Source organism: Scomber scombrus, chromosome 12 (genome assembly GCF_963691925.1).
Source record: "Scomber scombrus chromosome 12, fScoSco1.1, whole genome shotgun sequence".
Taxonomy (NCBI): Eukaryota; Metazoa; Chordata; class Actinopteri; order Scombriformes; family Scombridae; genus Scomber; species Scomber scombrus.
In genome coordinates this window covers 27488677-27511838 of record NC_084981.1, presented here as the reverse complement: position 1 = coordinate 27511838, position 23162 = coordinate 27488677, and the positions used below count along the sequence as shown (strand labels likewise).

General features: G+C 37.6%; 1 protein-coding gene across 2 annotated transcripts in view; it reads left to right on the top strand.

Annotated features, from left to right (window-relative positions):
* nckap1 (NCK-associated protein 1) overlaps positions 1-23162 on the top strand; it is a 48064-nt gene that overhangs the window by 21756 nt on the left and 3146 nt on the right. For both annotated transcript variants that reach the window (XM_062430455.1, XM_062430454.1), the window contains 26 exons: positions 12-154; positions 920-1010; positions 2227-2364; positions 2467-2515; positions 2647-2803; positions 5619-5675; positions 6210-6306; positions 7391-7497; positions 7638-7770; positions 8432-8513; positions 8646-8704; positions 9212-9357; positions 9605-9737; positions 10630-10749; positions 12127-12266; positions 12767-12898; positions 13698-13916; positions 14783-14913; positions 15755-15852; positions 16760-16853; positions 17385-17467; positions 18787-18867; positions 18960-19053; positions 19147-19263; positions 21440-21549; positions 22220-22309. In XM_062430455.1, the coding sequence (XP_062286439.1) occupies positions 12-154; positions 920-1010; positions 2227-2364; positions 2467-2515; positions 2647-2803; positions 5619-5675; positions 6210-6306; positions 7391-7497; positions 7638-7770; positions 8432-8513; positions 8646-8704; positions 9212-9357; positions 9605-9737; positions 10630-10749; positions 12127-12266; positions 12767-12898; positions 13698-13916; positions 14783-14913; positions 15755-15852; positions 16760-16853; positions 17385-17467; positions 18787-18867; positions 18960-19053; positions 19147-19263; positions 21440-21549; positions 22220-22309 (2901 nt within the window). The remainder of the gene's footprint in view (positions 1-11; positions 155-919; positions 1011-2226; positions 2365-2466; positions 2516-2646; positions 2804-5618; positions 5676-6209; positions 6307-7390; positions 7498-7637; positions 7771-8431; positions 8514-8645; positions 8705-9211; positions 9358-9604; positions 9738-10629; positions 10750-12126; positions 12267-12766; positions 12899-13697; positions 13917-14782; positions 14914-15754; positions 15853-16759; positions 16854-17384; positions 17468-18786; positions 18868-18959; positions 19054-19146; positions 19264-21439; positions 21550-22219; positions 22310-23162) is intronic.

Genomic DNA, 23162 nt, shown 5'->3' with positions numbered 1-23162 from the left:
CCTTTTTTCAGACGGTGAACTTTGACCTGACCAAGAACTACTTGGACCTGGTTGTGACTTACACTACTCTGATGATAATCCTGTCTCGCATTGAGGAGAGGAAAGCTATCATCGGCCTGTACAACTACGCTCATGAGATGACACACGGAGCCAGGTGACTAAAAACCATAGACTGTATATAAAATGGACGTAACATCCGTGACGTCACCCATTGGTTTGTGGACTGCTGCTTGGAAGCCAATAGTTTCAGATCTGAGCAGCGCCATCTTGAAAATGTCCAGTGCATGCTGGTTAAAAAAAAAACAGGGATTCTACTTATATGGGCATCAGGAGGAGCATGAGGCGCCCTCCTGAACCTGTGAACCAATCAACCTGTCAATCACGACGTAGCCACGCCCTAATGCATACCCTGCTTTATCGTCACATATAAAATCAGGGAGGCCAAAATGTCCCAAATGAACATCATACTGCATTGAAGAAGGCTTTAAACTAGTGATTGAGACCATAAACACATTTTGAAAACGTTTACTGAGGTTAGAAATCAAGTGAGAAGTTGGTGAATTCTCCATTGACTTGTATAGAGACGGAAGTCCTTTTGACACCAAAACGGTCGCCCCCTGGTGGCCTTTTGATAGAATGCAGTTTTAAGTTACTTCTGCGTTGGCCTCATTTCAGAGGACCAGAACTCCCCGTCTGCTAAAAACACACAGGAAGAGAAATCCACAAAATAAAAATAAAAAAAGATCCTGCACTGAAAATACACACTCCTCCTTGATTTATACTCTGAGTATTCTCTGTAGATCAAAACTTTATTACACACACAACAGCCTATTTGACATATTATCATATACAGTCTAAAAAAAAAATTACTTTAAAAGGTGATTCATGGATCCAACTTGTTCCTGTTTGTGTGTTTTAGTGACCGAGAGTACCCCAGATTGGGCCAGATGATCGTGGATTATGAAAACCCTCTGAAGAAGATGATGGAGGAGTTTGTTCCACACGGAAAGGTTCGTAGAGCTGCTGCAGTTAATGTAGCATTTAGCTTAGTCTCTCTGCCCCCCTTTTTAAAAAAAATGATTTCTCATAGCCTACGCTTTCTCTTACATAAATTCTGACTGTCTCATTAAAATAGCATCAAGTGAAGCTCTAAATACTCGTGCTTGTTTAGAGAATGATCTGCAGTGTGTGTGTGTATAAAATAGATTTTCATCTCCGTCTTGGCTGAAGCACAGTTGCCATAGCAAGTGCCACATTTAGATGGGTCTGCACCTGGGAGCTGAAATATCTACTTAATTAAACCGAAAGTAAAATGGTGACAGAGTCTCGACGCCTCCAGTTGTTTATGCAGCTCGCGTGGTGAATAGAAATATGATGCATGTTGTTATGTGACAGGAAAATATACTAACAGAGGACATAAAGTCAGGTTGAGATTCTGATGAAGTGACATTTAATTTGGCTTTTTTTAAACAGATTCTGTTCCTGTACTATTTTATAATTATTCATAATCATAATAAACTTTATTTATAGAGCACTTTCCAAAAATGTAAGTTACAAAGTGCTTCATGAGGGAGCAAAACACACAAATTGTGAAATAATTACATATAAAAAAGGAAACTAATTAAAACAATTCAATGTAGGATAAAGGTTAAAGCAGTTTAAAGCAAGGTAAATGTTTTCGTATATCACATTTCAACAACAAAGCAATTAAAAGTGCTTTATATAAAACATAAAATGCATCAAGACAGGATATAAAAGCAACACTTGGTAAAATAAAAAAGACATTTAAATATGATTAAAAGTGTTAAATTGGAATTAAAATGAAGCTAAAATAGAGTAAAGACATAAAAACAGGAGAAGAAGAAGTTACAGTGCAGTGTGAGATATATTTTTAATTTTTTTGATTTAATAAAAAGCTTAAATACGCTGCCTCTCCATGTTTGGTTTGACTCTGAGGACAGAAAGCAGATTAACTGAGAGGTCTGGATGGTTCATAATGTAGTTTTGGCCCTAAATCATTTAAGTGCTTCGTAAACCAGGAGAATTTAAAACTCAAATAAAATCAGGAAAGACTCTCAGATAAAAGTTTGTTTTAAGAGGAGATTTAAAAGAGATTCAGCCGACCTGATTTCCTCGGGCATTTTAATTAAATGTTGTGAAATGAGTTTATTATTAGCTTTTCTCTCTCTCCTCATCTCTCTCTCTTCTCCTCCTCCTCCTCCGCAGTCCCTGTCAGATGCGTTGGTCAGTCTTCAGATGGTTTATCCCAGGAGGAATCTGTCCGCTGACCAGTGGAGGAACGCACAGCTGCTCTCTCTCATCTCAGCTCCTTCCACCATGCTCAATCCTGCACAGTCCGACACTGTTAGTATGATTACGACTGCACCAAAGTGGCTGAAATTACATGAAAAATATTCTAATCCTTCAGTATAAAGCATTGAGTGAATGAATGTCTCTGTTATTTAGATGCCATGTGAATACCTGTCGCTGGACGCAATGGAGAAATGGATTGTTTGTAAGTACTGAAATAAGGATTTAGAGCTTTTATCGTCCATTTAAATGAGTTTCCACTGATAATAATAATAGTCTCTCTTCTGCCTCCTGATGGCACTCAGTCATACATTTCTCTCCCTGCTCTCCCTCCAGTTGGATTCATCCTTTGCCACGCGGTGCTGAACAGCGACGCAGCAGCGTTGTCTTTGTGGAAGCTGGCTCTGCAGAGCTCCACCTGCCTCTGTCTGTTCAGGGATGAAGTCTTCCACATCCACAAGGCAGCAGAGGACCTGTTCGTCAACATCAGAGGGTAAAAAAAAAAAAAAAAAGAAGCATCTAATAGAGTGTAGACACATGTAGACAGACACATTGATTTGTTAAAGTCAAAAGTCAAATTGGCTTTAATGTCAATTCTTCACATGTTAATCAATCAATCTTTATTTGTATAGCGCCAAATCACAACAAAGTCATCTCAAGGCACTTTACACATAGAGCAGGTTCTAAACCGTACTCTTCAGGTTTTAATTTTAAAGAGATCCAACATTCCCACATGAGCAGCACTTAGCGACAATGGCAAGAAAAAACTCCCTTTTAACAGGAAGAGACCTCAGAACCAGGCTCAAAGTGGGAGAACATCTGCCTCGACCGGTTGGGGTAGAGGGGAGAGAGAGGAAGAATAGGAGAGAGAGAGAAGCACATAGAAAATCAACATTGAAGCTAGAAGGTCCGGGACTGGCATCTGTCATCCGGACGTCTACAGGCCCAGATTACCTGTGAGATGAGAAAGCACAGACAACTCTGAGGAAGAAGTTTAGGTTATTGAATGCATTAATAGTACTTGAATGTTATTGGATATAGATGGATGGATAGAGAGAGAGAGAGAGGAGGAGAGAGGAGCTCAGTGCATCATGGATGAGTTAAGACCTATAAGGAATGGAGAGTACGTCTCCCACTCTCCCACGGTGAAACATAAAGTGCACAGGCAACAGATAAAGACATTTCCCTATTCTAAAGTAAACATATTGACATATAAAGATATAAAGATAGCCAGTAAAAGATAAGATATAAAAAGAAATGTGCAATGTAGGAATTTACTGAGTATGACTAGAAGTAGTAGCATAAGTTCTGTATAAGTTATGATAGTGCAAATGTTCAGCTTCCTGCACTCAGGATGAATGCATTGAGAGGCAACGTCTAGTTTTCAAGGTGGTACCAACACATTAACCTTTATTTACCTTTATATAGGTTAATAGAAGAAGATAAAACTATGAATAAATACATGTAAACAGATAAAATTGCAATGAAGTTAAAAACATTTGCAGTGGAGTAAAACAAGGCCGTTGAACAGCTGTAGTGGAGGTAAACAATCTCATTTTAAGAGCTTTTTTGCAGATTATTTCAAGTGTAAATTGGATTATAAGAGAAATACATTTTTCCTATTTCAGTCCAGACTAATAGAGTGTAGAGCAACGACCTATCCTGTGATCTAGTATCAATATTGTGTGACTAAAAGGATAAAAGAGTAAATATAAATAAAAACCAATGCTGCTCTCAAATGCCTGTCAGAGATGGCGGGAACTGTAGAGATCGTTATCGGTTATAAACCTGAAGGGTGAGTGGTACACAGCATCTAGCAGCTTTTCCCTAAATAACATAACACGACAACAGAGGAGTGACAGACTAAACATATTACAACCATAGTAAAGCCATAGTAGCCAATAAAAAATGAACAGTGGATGTTTTTTTACCAACTAGCACCATAGCAGTAAGCAGTAGATCTGAATAATGACACCTTCATTGATAGCAGGTACAATTCTTAGGAAGAGAATGAAGTGCCTGCTTAAACAATCAAAATTATTAAATGGATCTAATGTTAAGAGGTGAATTATTATTCCAGTGGCGGGAACTGTAGAGATCGTTGGCTATAAACCTGAAGGCTGAGGCTGTGTTCGAAACCGCATACTACATACTTCATACTACATACTTCTATACTACATACTACATACTACATACTTCTATACTACACACTAAACACTAAACGACCAGATAGTAAGCAGACCGTTTACACTGTAGTAAACTACACGATAACCCACAATGCATTTCGTCCCTACCCGAGCTGAAATCAGCTGATTTCATTTTAGCTCTAACTCTGTAAATATACCTTTATCGACATTTCTAACATTTTTAGGCTGGAAAGTAAAGTAGCCCTTTAGATCCACAATGTGACGTTAATCTGTCCAAATAACACCTGTTTAAAGTTTTGTTCCTGCGAATTCGGAGTTAGCCGTAGCGAGTAACGCACTTCCGGTCATTTTCACAAAATAAAACACCCGTTACCTTTTATTATTAAGAAAACCATAACGATAGAATTGGTGCTTTTATTTTGAAAACAGGAAGCGAACATACCCTCGCTTTAGCTAACTTGAAACCCACCGAGGTGGTGATCTGTGACGTTTGTATTTTGGGGTTTTTTCAGAAGTTATGTTGCATCTTGGGTAATTTGAGTGTGAGTAGTCAGCTCTTGATGCATACTCCACATTTCTGGAGAATCTAGTAAACCATCCGGGAACTTCTCACATACACAACAGAGGAGTGATAAGATACAATCAGTAGAACAACAAAACAGACGACAGACATACAAAAAAATAGAAAAATGGAAAATATTACAACCACAGTGGCCAATAACAAGCGGCTGTTTTCACTTATTAGCACCATAGAAGTGAGCAGCAGACATCTTCATTAATAACAGGTACGAATCATAAGAAAGTATGAAGTCAATGCCTGCTTAAACTATTGAAATGATGCTAAGAGGTTAATTATTCTAATCTGATGGTACTTTGAAGTTAACGTTCACACACTCGTTAACTAGCATTCAAACAATCTGATACTGAAGCTATTAATTTATAAAGCTATTAAATGCCCCAAACTCTTATTTCACATCATTATAAGTTGAATATCTTTTTTGTTTGTGGACTGATTGTTGGACAATACTTGAAACTTTGTGCTCTGGCAAATTATAACAAGGACATTTTCACCATTTTGTGACATTTTTCAATCTAAAATAAGAAGTTGAAGTATGTTTCTCTTGTTTTTAACACCTTTTCTCCTTGTGTGTGTTATTTTAGGTACAACAAACGCATCAATGACATCAGAGAGTGCAAGGAACAGGCCCTGTCTCATGCGTATGTACATAATCTTATTACTAATCCATTCATTGAATCCCAGCTGGAATTTTGATCCCATCTTTCCTTTTTTTATTCCTCACACACACACACACACACAATAAAAAGAGAAAATCACATTTTAGGATTCATTGCACTGCCTGCGTTTTGTGTCTCTTTTACTTACATCTCTATTCTCTTTTCTGCTACCTACTTGTCTGTCTCCCTCGGAGTCTGACACAGACACGTCACCTTCTTTTTCCCTTTATCCCGATTCATTCTTTCCCCTTCCTGTATCTCTTCTCCTTTTTTTTTTTTTTGTCGCCCCTTATGTCTCATCTCTGCTTTTATCCTCATTACTTATTCCGTCTTCCTCTTTCATCTCCATTCTCATTCTTCTGCTGTCACTGTCATTTACTTACTTCTTACTCGTCCTCTTGCGGGATTGTCCTGAAAGTGTCAAAATACTATTTAATCATGACGCTTGTGTGTGTTTTTTGATGCTCCTGCTCTGACTCTTACTGTCTGTCTGTGTGTGTCTGTGCCTTCCTGCAGAGGCTCCATGCACAGAGAGAGACGCAAGTTTCTCCGATCGGCTCTGAAGGAGTTGGCGACCGTCTTAGCCGACCAACCTGGACTACTAGGTCCAAAGGTAATACAGAATAACACCTTTAAAATGCATTTCTACATTAGGATTTATAGGATTTTATGAATTAAGAAAACTTGGGTTAGTTATACTGAGGTTATACCACCTTAAAACTATAAAATACTACTTTAAATAGCTCCACAGGGTCCTCTTTAAAGAAGATGGCTGCAGTCATTGCTAGAAAACATTGATTGTAGTGACCCGATCTTATGAATAATACTGCTTCAAACCATTAAAATACCACCTTAAGTAGCATTTCATTCCTCAGTCCAGCTCTAAAGGAGTTGGTGACCGTCTTAGCCGACCAACCTGGACTACTAGGTCCAAAGGTAATACAGAATACCACCTTTAAAATACCTTAATTCCAGCTCTGAAGGAGTTGGCTGCTGTCTTAACTATAACCTTTATAACCTGCCAGGTTTGATATCAACCATTGGTTTGCACTGGAGCCAGTTTGAAGCCCAGAGTAGCAACTTTAGCTAAATTTGTGCTAACAGGGTGGCTATCAACAACAAGTAACATTAAACTTACAAAATACTGCAGCAAATGACCACCAGCACACTTATTAGAGGGCCTGAATTTAGCAATTGAGACCAAAATGACTCAAGAGAAATGCTCATTGTTGCTGCTTTGTCTTAACTGACCAATCTGTATCACTAAAACCACCTTAAAACATTACAAACTCCAACTTAAATAACCTTAAATTATGACTCAGCGTTATTTAGAGTGACTAAACCTTTTTTTACATACAATACCACCTTAAATAATGCTACAAATGCTTATCAGTTTATAAGGATAGACAGATTTTGCCACCTTAAAAAGCCCCTATAAGTTCCAGTGGCCAGATGGCGACCCTCTATGAATGTATAGCAGATTATATTTGCTATGCCAGACTGACTCTGTAAACATATTGCATATTTGGTTCAGAGACTGGGAGAATTTGGTTGCTGCCAGCTGCTGTTGGTAATTTATCAGGGAAATATTCAGGGGAGTGTTTTTGACATTTCCTTCTCTCTTTAAATCTGTGTCTGCCTCCTCGACTTATCTCCATATTTTTTTTCCTATTCCTGCCTCTTTTCCGTGCTGCCAGGCGTTATTTGTGTTCATGGCGCTGTCGTTCGCCCGTGACGAGATCATCTGGCTGCTTCGACACGCCGACAACATCCAGAAGAAAAGCACAGACGACTTCATAGACAAGTACGCACACACACACACACACACACACACACACACACACACACACACACACACACACCTGCATCAACACACACAATCATCACGTCCTCGGCTTGTCTGCCTGTCTTTTAACGTGTGTGTGTTTGTGTGTTTTTTTCCAGACACATAGCAGAGTTGATCTTCTACATGGAAGAACTCCGAGCTCACGTGAGGAAGTACGGACCGGTGATGCAGCGATATTACGTCCAGTACCTGTCCGGCTTTGATGCTGTGGTGCTGAATGAACTGGTGCAGGTATGAACACATGTAATGCACCAAAGTTAAAAAAAACAAAACTCCCAAGCTTAAATATTCAAAATCTAAACTCATTAAACTCTCACTGATAAGTACTGACATTTAGTTCTACTTTTAATAAAACTTTTTATGATTAGTTTGTGTCAGTTCAACCGTAATTCGACCGTAGCAGTAATGAGATGCTTTAATTTTATAATACATAATCATATTAACATAAACAGATTGGCTTACAAAATATAATACTTTCCAAAACTTAATTTTTCGCTGTGCCAAAAATCTCAACTGTGTGATATTAAAACATTAAAAAATCATGCAAAACTTACAATACTCTTTATTATCTCTTAGCAACAGAAATTCAGTTATAAATATTTAAGGACAGTCATTTTAATACGAGCCTATTTATATGTTTTGTTGCAAATTAGGAACTTTTGATTGGTTAATAATTATCTTTGTCTCATTTTCTTCTTGTTTCTCAGTGATTTGCAGTATTTAGTCAGTTTTTTAATCCTCAAATGAAAAAAAAGAAAGTTTAAAAAGCTAGAAACTACATTTTTAAAATTTGCTGGAACATTATTGACTTGGTAGAAACATAAATTCATGATGATGATGATGATGATGACAGCACACTAAACGTCTTTTCTATCCTGTGTTTGTCTGGCAGAACCTGTCTGTGTGTCCGGAGGATGAGTCGATAATCATGTCTTCATTTGTGAACACTATGACTTCCCTCAGTGTCAAACAAGGTGAACTTAACTGCTGTAAGATAACAGGCAGGATAGATAAAAGTAGAGCTGATTTCAATCTTTCAATGCAACGTGTATATTTCAGTTTGTAGGTGTTTTTAAAGATGATTTAAAGACTGTGTTTTTTTCCAGTGGAGGACGGAGAGGTGTTTGACTTCAGAGGAATGAGACTGGACTGGTTCAGACTGCAGGTGAGCACAGAGATGTTTGTTCCAAGATTCAAGATTCAAGATTCAAAAAACTTTATTTAACAATTCAAGAGTCAAGACAAAATTTAAAAAGACACACAAGAAAGACACATTCATAAAGCACATACACATACTCTAGACATAAAAAAAGTGCATGAAAACCCTGTGTAAAAGGAACGTTAGAGCATTGTTGTAAGCATAGGTACAGTATATTGCACAGGCCCAGAAGACAATATAATATAATAAAATAAATATAGTATGATATAATGTGAGGTAGTCTCACTGTGGCAGAGAAGAAGCTGTTAAAAAAGTGTGTTACTGTAGAAAAAATGATCTTTCAGGACTACTGAGACACATTTTGTTGCAGTCTAGGCATTGTTAAATAGAAAGATGAGGATAGATACTATTTAAAAGGACTGAATGGCACCACTGAACCAGCTTTTCTAACACATTCAAATCTAAAAACTGAATGACGTCTTCATACTTTATAACGCTCGTTCCTCTCTGCAGGCCTACACCAGCGTCTCTAAAGCCAGTCTCGGCATAGCTGATCACAAGGAGCTCGGTAAAATGATGAACACTATCATCTTCCACACAAAGATGGTGGACTCGCTGGTGGAAATGCTGGTGGAGACATCAGACCTGTCCATTTTCTGGTGAGGGAGACACACAACCATACCTACCTATTAACTATTTTTATATATGCAAATAAGGCAGCATTGTTTTGTGAAGGTGCATAGTTACTATTATCATATCTACTGTATACAAAACTTCATTAAATATTTAAATATTGCCAATAAAATGCAGATTATTGTGGAAATGAAGAGTCCGAGGTGGTGCTGCATCAAACTTTGAAATGTAAAGATATTTTAACTTTAATTATTATGGTTATTTGTGTTGTAGCTTCTACAGCCGTGCATTTGAGAAGATGTTCCAGCAGTGTTTGGAGCTTCCCTCCCAGAGCCGACACTCCATCTGCTTCCCTTTGCTTTGCACACACTTCATGTCCTGCACACACGAGCTTTGTCCCGAGGAGGTGAGCACGCATGCACACACACAGACACACTCACACACACACACATACACACACACACGCACACGCACACACACACACACGCACACACTCATACACACACACACACACACACACTCATACACACTCAGCTACACTCATACATACATGCATACATACACACACACACACACACACACACACACACACACACACACACACACACACTCAGCTACACTCATTCATACACACACACTCAGCTACACTCATACACACACACACGCATGCACACACTAAGCTACACTCATACACACACATACACACACACGCATGCACACACTCAACTACACTCATACACACACACACACACTCAGATACACTCATACACACACACACACACACATGCACACACTCAGCTACACACATACACACACACACTCAGCTACACTCATACATACACACACACACACACACACATGCACACACATGCACACACTCAGCTACACACATACACACACACACTCAGCTACACTCATACACACACACATACACACTCAGCTACACACACACACACACACACCGTGCTTTACACACATGTTTATACCACATTAAAAACATATAAGAAACCAGTAGGGCTACTAAGTTAATTTTATTTATAAATCATTTTTCACGTTTTTTATATAGGCAAGATAAAACATTAAAAAAATATGACACACAAAATATATTTTTCTATGTACATATATACACACATTTATATACAAAAAACCCACACACATACATCCATGTATATTCCTACACACATATAGTTATAGTTCATTATTGTTCATCCATCTCCATTAACTAAGATTATAGATTTACATTGTTCACACATGAAGCATAACACTCATTTCTCTTTTTTATGTGTCTTCTCCTCCAGCGTCACCACATAGGGGATCGAAGCCTGTCGTTGTGCAACATGTTTCTGGATGAAATGGCCAAACAGGCCCGAAACCTGATAACTGACATCTGCACTGAACAATGTACACTCAGCGACCAGGTAGGAGCCAATATGTGAATGAACCAGTCTGTGAGATAAAAAAACGTTTGTGGTTATCCAGCAGCCCAATACTGTACTTCCCTTTTAGGACCTTCACAATAAAAGTATTTTTCCCACTTTTCCTTAATAGATCATAACATGCATGCTTTTACACAGGCTGTTATTTGTCTGAATAGAATATATTTCAATCAGGAGAGACAAGTGAATAGAAAGATATTTATTGTAAATATGTAATGAACAAAATCTTAGTAATGATAAAGTCTTTGGTGCTTGAACTCCATGAGGAATCATCTCTGAACGGCTGCATATATATATGTATATATATATATATGTAGATCCCCCATGAAGTCCAGACACTGGTGATGGTGATTGCTGATGAGTCTTAAGAGAAAATGGCAGATGGGAATAGACTGCAGATCCTGTAGAGAATGGCGGAGATGGGGAGGTGATGGGGCGCAGGAACAGCTGTATGACAGGACTGAAGCAAAGAGAGAGAGGCACATTTAAACGGACCGCTACTAGATGATAGGCTAAAGGCTGAAGTGTGGCGTTTTGCTATTGGTTGCTGAGATTTGACAGGTGACTGGTAACAATTGAAATCTAGGTAATAGATGAGCATGCTTGAAGGAGGCAGAAGTTACCAGTTACGCCTTTATGTTTTAGAGTCTTCCTGACTGAACTTTCACTAAGCTTCATTACAACCAGCACAAAATATGAATATCTGTGATACCTTAATCTAAATGACACATGTTTGCAGAACCTGTTACATGAATTAAGAAGCAAAATAATACGGCAAATATTAAATAAGATTGGATTTTTTATTGTCGTTGTATAAAACATGCAACGAAATTCAGGCTCAAATATTTAAATAAATAAATAAATGCATCCATTGATTGTACTCATACTCTCATCTGCACAGCAAAACTTACCATGCACTCATTCATTGCCAGCGTATGCAGTTAAAATAGGATTATTGCACATAATAATAAATAAATGATTGCACATTAAGTTGTGATGTGTTCCTGGGGGTTTGTTTTAAGTTCAGAGTTCATTATACTGATGGCTTTGGGATTAAAAACTGTCCATAAATCCCAAATATCACAAAAAAGAAGAAACTTTGAAGGCTTGAAGAAGTTAAACTATGAGTCAGGATACGAACACGCTCTCCCCAGAAACACCTGACCGTTTATACCGGTTGCATAATATGACGTGCTGTCACATTAATGTTGCGATTCCTCGGTTGATTAAAAGCTTCTTAAAGTTTATCTCTACCTGTCGGCTGGCTGTCTGCTTCTTAAATATAAAAAGTGTCCTGCCATGAATAATCTTTCTCCATCTTTTTTTTTTAACCTTCTCTCTCTTTCTGTCTCTTTTCAGCTGCTTCCCAAGCACTGTGCGAAAACCATCAGCCAAGCCGTGAACAAGAAGAGTAAGAAGGCGACGGGGAAGAAAGGCGAGCCGGAGAGAGAGAAACCAGGAGTGGAGAGCATGAGGAAGAACAGACTACTGGTCACCAAGTTAGTACAGAAACAACCAAAAAAATACACTATCTCTCTCTTTGTAATGTCTCCTCTTCTTGTTCTTTGTCTCTTTTTATTCTTTCATAAATAATTCATCATATATTGAATCACACTGTTGTTATTTTGCACTCTAAAATGTTGTTATCCTCCCTGTTTACCATACGTGTGAGAGGTTTTATCACTTAAAGGCTGCTGAGTTTTACTATATTTCTTTCTTATTGTCGTTCCAATCTGATTTACAACAGCAAACTCATCCTTACTTACAAGATTTGTGTGTGATATCTCCTGTTCCTCGGTGCTGTAGACGAACAAATAAAAGCATGTTTAATAAGCCGCATCGTTTCACTGGGTGATACCATCCTTCACAAAGAGTTTGGGCTTATTCTTTAAGTAGAAAGTACTCATGCATATGGAAGATAGTGAGGATAACATATCATTAAAAGTTTTATCATGTCTTTATTTTGACTTTTTTTTTTTCTTTTCTTTTCTTCTTCCAGTCTGGATAAACTCCACACAGCATTATCTGAACTCTGCTTCTCCATCAACTACGTTCCCAACTTGGTGGTCTGGGAGCACACGTTCACACCCAGAGAGTACCTCACCTCGCACCTCGAGATCCGATTTACCAAGTAAACACACACACACACAACTACACAAACACACACACTTCAGTTACAGCCAGCCATCTGCAAGCAATGTAAAAACTAGAGTCTGTGATTTAATAGTAGATAGTAAATAGTATGTTGAAGAGGAAAACTTAGACAGGAAAGATATAAAATAATATTATTAGTCCCACGAGGGGGAAATCTAAAGTGTTAGAGCTGCAAAAAATAGAAAGAGCATCAATAAAAAAACAATAAATGATAAGTAGAAACAAGCAATATGAACAATAGGGTGAAATAAAACAGTGACAGTATGTTAAGAGGAATATTGGTGCAATGATAATACACCTAAGTGTGATATTGCACAATTGAACTGACTGAAATACTGATATTGCTCAGTACTATACATTAAAGGCAAGGCAGCTTTTATTTATATAGTGCATTTCATACCTAGGTGCAACTCAATGTGCTTTTACATAAAAACAAACATTTAACGGTAAGAATTGGAAGCATAAAAACATACAAATAAATAAAAAAAACATAAATAAATAAAACCCAATTATAGTATAAAAAAAAAATAGAAACATCAAAACATACAATTTAACAAAACTAAACAACCCAAATAGAAAGGGAGAAAGAAAATAAAGAAGTTAGACTAAAATAGAGCATAAAACATGCAAGAAGAGATTAAAAGATGGCCTCTACAAAAGAGTCACAACACCAAAAAGAAGGGATAAAAAAGATCATCAGATTATCCGTATTGTACTTTCTGTTTTCGGTTAATCTATGACTGAACCCCCCTGCCCTCTCCCCTCTCTGTGTTTAGGTCTATAGTGGGGATGACCATGTACAACCAGGCTACTCAGGAGATAGCCAAGCCCAGCGAGCTGCTGACCAGCGTCCGCGCCTACATGACGGTGCTGCAGTCCATAGAGAACTACGTCACCATCGACATCACCCGAGTCTTCAACAACGTCCTCCTGCAGCAGACGCAGCACCTGGACAGCCACGGAGAGCCCACCATCACCAGTCTGTACACAAACTGGTAAGACTGGACTGAGGAAACAGTCGAATTATTTACCAATTTGATGAAGCAAGACCTGTTCAGTTTTTATTATTACAGGAATTATAATCAGTTACAGTAATGACTGGGTAAAACTGATAAAAGATAGACAAATGAAGTAGATACTTTAACATAAATGGTTAAATAAAATAAATATTAGCCGATCAACCTGGACTACTAGGTCCAAATACCACCTTAAAATACATTTCTACATTGGGATTTATAGGAGTGAGATGAGGAGTCCTGAATTAAAGACCTGTATCATGGGCTATGTTTCCGTCTCAGTTTAAACACTCCCAAAACACTCCAGGACACAGATGATGAATTTCCATGAAGTTTTACTGGGAATCTTGTGAAACTATAAACACAATACAAAAAAAGTGTCTGCATCATTAAACAAACCAAACGTCACAACAGTATCTGGTAAATAGCATGGCTTAGCTATCCTAGCAGTGCAACCAAATACATAGAGCTAACTTAGCTTAGCAACACAATTAGCATCTCAGCAGTCTCAATATCATATCCACATAAACTCAAAATAGCTTTATAATGAATAATACTCACAGACGTTGCCTTAGCAACGAGGGAGGAAGAATAGCATATTAACTGAAGAGCTGATGACTGTGCTCACACAACTGTAGCTGATGGCCGCATGATGAATTTACTTCCTGTCTGTCTCCCAGCATGCACTGCTTCTATGTTGCTATGGTTACAAAAATAAACTAATCACACAGAATTGTGTTTTCTAGAATCAAACACATTTTCTAGGAGCATAACAACCTGGGTTAGCAATACCACCTTAAAACTAAAAAGTACCACTCATTACTTTTTCGTGTGTGTGTGTGTAGGTACTTGGAGACGTTGCTCCGTCAGGTCAGTAACGGACACATCGCTTACTTCCCCGCCATGAAGGCCTTCGTCAACCTTCCCACAGAGAACGAGCTCACCTTCAACGCCGAGGAATACTCTGACATCTCCGGTACGAACATGCTCGTCACTGATCACACGATCACATAAAACATGATGTCATCTTATTTGTCTTTTTTTTTAAAAATACGTTATTTCATTTTATGCATTTTAAGAGATAGTGATGAGTAATGTGATTAAGTGTTACAATACTTAACTACAACACACTCATACACACACACTCACACACTCAGCTACACTCATACACACACACACACACACACACTCATACACACACTCAGCTACACTCATACACACACACACACTCAGCTACACTCATACACACACACACACACACTCAGCTACACTCATACACACACTCAGCTACACTCATACACACACACACACTCAGCTACACTCATACACACACACACACACACTCATACACACACTCATACACACACTCAGCTACACTCATACACACACACACACTCAGCTACACTCATACACACACAAGCATACACACACACACACACACACTCAGCTACACTCACACACTCAGCTACACTCACACACACACACACACACACTCAGCTACACTCATACACACACACACTCAGCTACACTCATACACACACACTCAGCTACACTCATACACACACACACACTCAGCTACACACACACACACACACACACACTCAGCTACACTCATACACACACACACACAAACATAATAACAATGAATTAATACAGCAATCAGTTAAAGTAAATCAATTATATTTACAGTTACATTATATTATTGTCATTTTAAATTCATATAAATTTCATGTTATGTGAGATTATTAATGAATAAATATTAGAGTCCTTTTAAATGTGAACTCGTTGTGATGATTCGTGCTTGTTGTATTTCTCAGAGATGCGTTCACTGTCGGAGCTGTTGGGTCCGTACGGTATGAAGTTCCTCAGCGAGAGTCTGATGTGGCACATCTCGTCACAGGTCGCCGAGCTGAAGGTACACACATGCACACACACACACACACACACACACACAAAATATAGGTTTAATGTTTATCACAGGAACTTTATATAACCTGCTTATAAGCTCATTTTAAAGACTGTGTAAAGTGAATTCAGACATTTTCTTCTAAACACATTAAATAGGTCATTAATGTATTTCTTAAAAAGGTGTAAAAAGCATTTCAACCATTTAGATTTTAATTGTGGAGCTAGGCTTCACAAACTGTGTTTCAAGATTTCCGTCTCTGGATTTAATGGGCATAAACCCGCCCTGCTGCTGTAGAGGTATAAATACATTCAGCGCACACTACTACTACTACAGTCTACAGTTAGCTGAGTTAGCCGCCGAATTAGCCGCCGAGCTAGCAGCTGAGTTAGCCGCCGAGTTAGCCGCCAAGCTAGCTGCTGAGTTAGCCGCCGAGCTAGCCGCCGAGTTAGCCACCGAGCTAGCAGCTGAGTTAGCAGCAGAAAGCTCTCGGACCTAGCGTCCATGTTTCTGGTAGAGGTGGTGACTTTGATTGACATGTGACATTTGGAAGGGGGCGGGGCTTCAGCGTACTCGGCGGCCACTCCCACAGCGTTTTGGAGCAGAGAAATAGGCAGACTTTTACACAACTTTGAAGCCTAATTTCATATATTTGGCGATTTTTAAAAATCATTCAAATTTTGCAGGGTGGTTAACAACACACTTTTCTGTGGTATGTCAAACTCAGAACACATATTTATTTTTACTTTACACGGTCTTTAAACTTTTTTAACATGAACCTCTTCTGGGATGTGAACAATAATGATCTCAGCACTTATATATATTTATAATGCCATTCTTTTCCTGCTGTATAAACATGATTTTGAAACCCTTTATTTAATACTGATTGTGTGTGTTTGTGTCTCTCTTTGTGTAGAAACTGGTGGTAGAGAACATGGAGGTTTTGACCCAGATGAGGACGAGCTTCGACAAACCAGAACACATGGCGGCCCTTTTCAAGAAACTCTCCTGTAAACACAAACTTCTCTCACATATAAACACGACTTCTGCTATTTCACATGTGTATATATTTGTATTTTTAAGACCGACGCACACTTATAAACATATCTGTAAGCTAGCTAGCTCTCAACTTCAAGATGCTCTGAAGCTAATGTAGTGATGACAACAATCCTCTAAATCCTGAGCAGTTGCCAGTTTCAGTGTCATTGATGCTCATCGCAGAAAAAGCGAGTCGCCGCCCCAAAACATGCAACCATGTCTGTCAGTCTTGAGTTACCCTGATAAGAGAAGCTGATTAGAAATGTGTCCGAGCCCACCGAGGCAAATTCGTCCTTCAAATCTGAATTATGTTGAATTAAGTCAATTATCTCCAGCTGGATGTTCAAGAGCAGATCAGAAGCCCTTGACTGTGAATGGCGAGCAAGAATAGCGATGCATTTTATTTAAAACATGTTATATCCGTCCAAAGTTAGACTCCAACTTTGAGTTAAACAGTGTTTCTGAACTGAATGTGAATTTTTTTGTTTTTGTTTGTTTTGCAGCTGTTGACAGTGTTTTGAAGAGAATGACTATCATCGGAGTCATCTTGTCCTTCCGCTCGCTGGCTCAGGAGGCTCTGAGAGATGTAAGACACACACACACACACACACACACACACACACGTCAGGACCCTCAGTAACACAATCCCTCTTTATTAGTACAGCACTGTTCATACATGGGTCAATGACGTGACGCCTACATTTTCAGTCCAACTGCATTTTTTTTTAGTTAGAAAAAGGTTTAAATTGATTTTTTTTTAAATACCATATATATGTCCTACCTTTCCTTTATATGTAATCACTTTAACTTTTCAAAAAACACAAGTTATTAGTCATTTTTCTGTTATTTAAAGTGACAAAATATCATGTGGTGGGACCAATAATACCAATAACTGTATTAAATTCAGAGTAAAATATCACTTTTAATATTAATCACTGATACAGTATGCTTAACTGAATTGTATTTTTAAATTTTTTAAATCATTTTAAAGCAATTTACAGGAAAAATAAGTCTTACATACATTTAAGAAGGCAACTGTGAGATTATAAAAACATAAATATGAGATTATTATTTACAAAAACGTAAAAGACATGCAAATAATTTGTTTCTAAACACTTAAATTCATTTATTTTAAGATAGATCACGGTCGCACCACATGACTTTTTTAAGGTCAGTTCTAATTCATTGAGATGGAAAAACACATAAAACACCTAATTTACTATTTTAATATGAATTTATGTGAACTCAACATTCTTAATGTTTGAATTACTGCAATAGATATTCCCATATTTATATTATTATCTATATTAAATAAATCCTTATACGTGCCTTATATTGACCCACAAACTAATGTAACATAAAATACTTTACATAGAAAAAAAAAATAAAACAAACATTAAAATAAGGAAATAATGACTCAATAAAAACAGGAAGTGAGGAAACGCTGTCATAACTCAATAAGGAAGCAACACAGGTAGAATAAACATGTATAAATTGATAAATACCCAAATAAACTAAAAGATAAAAACCTATTTTTTTAGTCTAGCTTTTTATTAAACTATCCCTTTTTATTTCACTTTACTTTTTACATTTATTTTAACCCATTTTTACTGAATATTTCTATTATTGTCTCTTATTTTTTTTAATTTTTTCTGGTTTATTTTATTTTATTTGATGATTTTTTATTCTAAATCCTAAATCTTTGCATTTTTATCATTGATTTTTGTTCTTTTTCTTTATGTCTACACTTATTGTCTTATTATCAGCTACATTAACCTGTGTGAAAAGTGCTTATATAAATACATTTTTAATTGATTGATCGAATAAATAAGAAAATATATAATAAAAATAGTCAGAAAATGAGTCTAAAATCCTTAAAATGTGTCTCTTCTATCTCTTCTCCAGGTGTTATCCTGTCATATTCCTTTCCTGGTCAGTTCAGTGGAGGATTTCAAAGACCACATTCCCAGAGAGACGGACATGAAGGTACAACCAACACCTAAAAATACATTTAGACATTTAAAAGAAAAAGCAGAACAACCTCCAATTTTTTTTTTTTTTTCATCTTTTATCTCCAGGTGGCCATGAACGTCTACGAGCTGTCGTCGGCGGCAGGTTTACCCTGTGAGATCGACCCGGCCTTGGTGGTGGCTCTGTCCTCACAAAAGAGCGGTGAGACGCAAGAACATGCACGTCTTTTTACCCTTCAGCCCCGCACACGTTCCTTTTCTCCTAACGCCGCCTCGTCCTCGTCTGTCTGTGCAGAGAACATCAGTCCGGAGGAGGAGTACAAGATCGCCTGTCTGCTGATGGTGTTCGTGGCCGTTTCATTGCCGACTCTGGCCTGCAACGTGATGTCACAGTACAGCCCCGCCATAGAAGGTAAGACGCCAAAAATACCTCCAAAATATCAAAGATGGGAAGTTTCCATGTGGTTTAGTCAAATTTAAGGGGTTAAAATGTAAAAATAAATGTATGAATAACTTGCACACATCCTTTTTTTGTGGACCCAGCATCAAATTTCTGCTTTTAATCCATTTAGAGAGAATATATTAGAGGATTATGGCAAAAATGTCTAAGTGGTGTAACCATAAAAACTTTGTACCAAATAATTCAACTTGCTTAAAAACAGTAAATTGTCAATAAAACACCATATCAACTAGTTTGGCATGATCTTACATTATAACTTTATATTAAATGAAGGTAATGGAATACAATTGTTCTAAATATTACATTTACTCTGGGGAATCAGTTTTCTTTCTTTCCTCCTTTCTTCCTCTCTCCTCCTACTTCTTGTTCTTTCCTTCTCTTCTTCCTTCCTTTCTTTCTTCCTTCCCTCCTACTTTTTATTTCTTTCTCTTTTCCTACTCTTTCTTTCTTTCTTTCTCTCCGCCTCCAACTTCTTGTTCTTTCTTTTTCTTCTTCCTACCTTTTCTTTCTTTCTTTCTTTCCTCCTTTCTTCCTCTCTCCTCCTACTTCTTGTTCTTTCTTTCTCTTCTTCCTCCTTTTTCCTTTCTTTATTCCTTCCTTTCTTTCCTTCTCTTCTTCCTCTGCTTTCTTCCTTCCTTTCTTTCTTCCTACTTCTTGTTCTTTCTTCCTTCCCTCCTATTTTTTATTTCTTTCTCTTTTCCTACGCTTTCTTTCTTTCCGTCTCTCCGCCTCCAACTTCTTGTTCTTTCTTTTTCTTTCTTTCTTTCTTTCTTTCTTTCTTTCTAGGTGGATAAAATATGTAATATGTATCATTCTTTTGTGGTTACACCATTTGACATTTTCAGGAGCATTCAGTCTTACTTTTGCAAATGTCATTTCAAATGATATAAAACCAACAAAAATACTAAATGTACATTTTAACAAACCTGATGCTGCTTTTAAAACTATTTTTAAAGATATTTTTGAATTGTTCATCTTACCAACCCTTATATATATATAACCTATATTTTCTTTATATTAAGTGAGTTGGGTTTTAAGATAATTTTGGTTATGAACATCCTCACATAGGACATATGAATCTAATATAAAGCAGAAAACAATTAAACATTAAAACAAATCTATGAAATATTTACTGAAAATAATGAAATGAAGTCTGGAGAAGTTAAGATATTAATATAATTTCATCACTTTTAAATCAAATGAAACTATAATAAATGGCTCATAGAGAAGCAGCAGAGTCTGAAAGCAGCACAGGAGAAAAAAAACCACACATGAACATTATAGGAAACATTAATTTGCTGCATCAATGGCACGAAACTGTGCTGCATGCAAATGGAATGGACCCCACGTCCTCAGATTGATTCTTTTATATGAGCCTTATTATCTCATATCTCATTACCTATACTTATAAAAACTTAACGTCCCTTTAATGTGACCTATTTAACCTGATTTGTTGTCCGGATCTCAGTAAACAAATTTTATCCGGTTAAATAAATAAACGTGATATTTATTGAAATGGAGACGTATTATTATTATTATTATTATTATTATTATTATGATTGTAGTTCAATGAGGCTGTTGATGAGGTATCACAGACAATCGTCCCTCAAGGATGAATTATCGAGACGTTTCCGCCTAACTACCTTGAAATGAAAGCCGCCATTGTTAATAAGGGACATTTGAAAAGGATAATGAGGTGTAATGGGCTCCGCCATTGTTTAGTATGCAGACTGCGTGTTGGCCGGGGTGATTGGTCCCCCCCCCCCCCCACAGCAGATCTTAATACACGTCGCCACGCCAACCATTTCCACAACTTGTAATTAGTCGGTTGTGTTTTATATTTACGATACTTTCTATGCATCTCACACACACACACACACACACACACACACACACATTATAGCTGCCGCCTGCATTAGACACTAATATAAAATCCATATTTTTCCTCTTTGAACTCGGACGTTTAAATCTCTAAAGTTTCTCTGCAGTTAAAAAAAAATCTTAAACATTTTGAAATGAAACCAGATTTAATTGATTTTTGTAATTTGTAATTTGGATGATGTCTCTTCTTGTTCTTCTGTTAACACTGTGTGTGTGTGTGTTTGTGTGTGTTTGCTGCCCCCTGCAGGTCATTGTAACAACATCCACTGCCTGGCCAAAGCCATCAACCAGATCGCTGCGGCTCTCTTCACCATCCACAAGGGAAGCATAGAGGACCGCCTCAAAGAGTTCCTGGCTGTAAGATCAATACATATTTCACTTTATTCTTTATTCTTTGGTCATCTACATATGTTCCCCCCTCATTCCTCTACTGAACATACAGTATGTTGCTGTTATACTGCAGAATAGCTCCTAAAGTATTTCTAATTGAACCCTCCTGTTGTTGGTATTTGACTCTTTATGAAGCTTAAAGGTATAAATTATCACCCAATTCTGTGTTAAGACCTTTAAAGACAACTTTATTCCAGCTAATTACCACAGGTTTTGCACATATTTTGAGGAATAGATGGTCAATAGGCCTCATTTAAATTAAATGATACCTTAAAAATTGACTTGAAGACGACAAGTGGGTTAAGATAATCATTCAGTTGTAGCACACACATCAAAGATCCTGATTGGAAATGTGAGAAATTGGAAGAAAAGCTGAAATTTGGTACAAAAAACAAGGTATAAAAGTTCACTGTGATGTCACAATATCAGCTTCTGCTTCCTCTACCGGACACAAAGCATTCATATTATCCATACGTACCCGCAACGTCTCCATTTAGATTCATTTTAGAGTCCTGGTGTCACATATCAACCTGTTTGTATCAGATTAAAAACACCACAGGGTTCACGTGGATCAGCGTAGACACGAAAAACAACAACCCACTAATGTGTGTGTGTGTGTGTGTGTGTGTGTTTGCAGCTGGCCTCCTCCAGCCTGTTGAAGATCGGCCAGGAGACGGACAAGATGACGACACGTAACAGAGAATCTGTCTACCTGCTGCTGGACATGGTGAGACAGACAAAACACACAATTAATTTAATTTAATCACACTCCTGATGCCTCCACAGCAGAATCACCTGTCAAATCTTTCATATATATTTATTTACAGGGTCACCGTGCAGATCCCTAAAAAGTCTTAAGTTTAGTTTTTGATATTCAAAGTCTCTAAAAGTGTGTTAAAATGTCTGGAACTGTAGGAGTTAAGTTTATATTATTTAACATAAACCAACCAGTCTGTTATAGTCGTACCGCCCAGCTCCATCCCTGAACTTCCCTTCCAGGACCTTCACAATAAAAGCACCTTAGACTTCTCCTTAATACATAACATATATTCCAAAATCAGTAGTTGGAACTATAATGAAACTTATCACTAGTTGTAGTTGTAAATGAGCTCATTTCATTTCAACCCACTACAACAGTCAAATCCTGCTTTTGTGTTACTATATGTCTCATAATATATTATATATGAATACGACAGTCACATGTGACACTTTTCTGCATGATGCTACTATTACTGAAGGCACATTAGTATTTATACCAGGCGGGGAGTTCTGGTCCTCTGAAATGATGCGAACGCTGAAGTAACTTAAAACTGCATTCTATCAAAAGGCCACCAGGGGGCGACCGTTTTGGTGTCAAAAGGACTTCCGTCTCTATACAAGTCAATGGAGAATTCACCAACTTCTCACTTGATTTCTAACCTCAGTAAACGTTTTCAAAATGTGTTTATGGTCTCAATCGCTAGTTTAAAGCCTTCTTCAATGCAGTATGATGTTCATTTGGGACATTTTGGCCTCCCTGATTTTATATGTGACGATAAAGCAGGGTATGCATTAGGGCGTGGCTACGTCGTGATTGACAG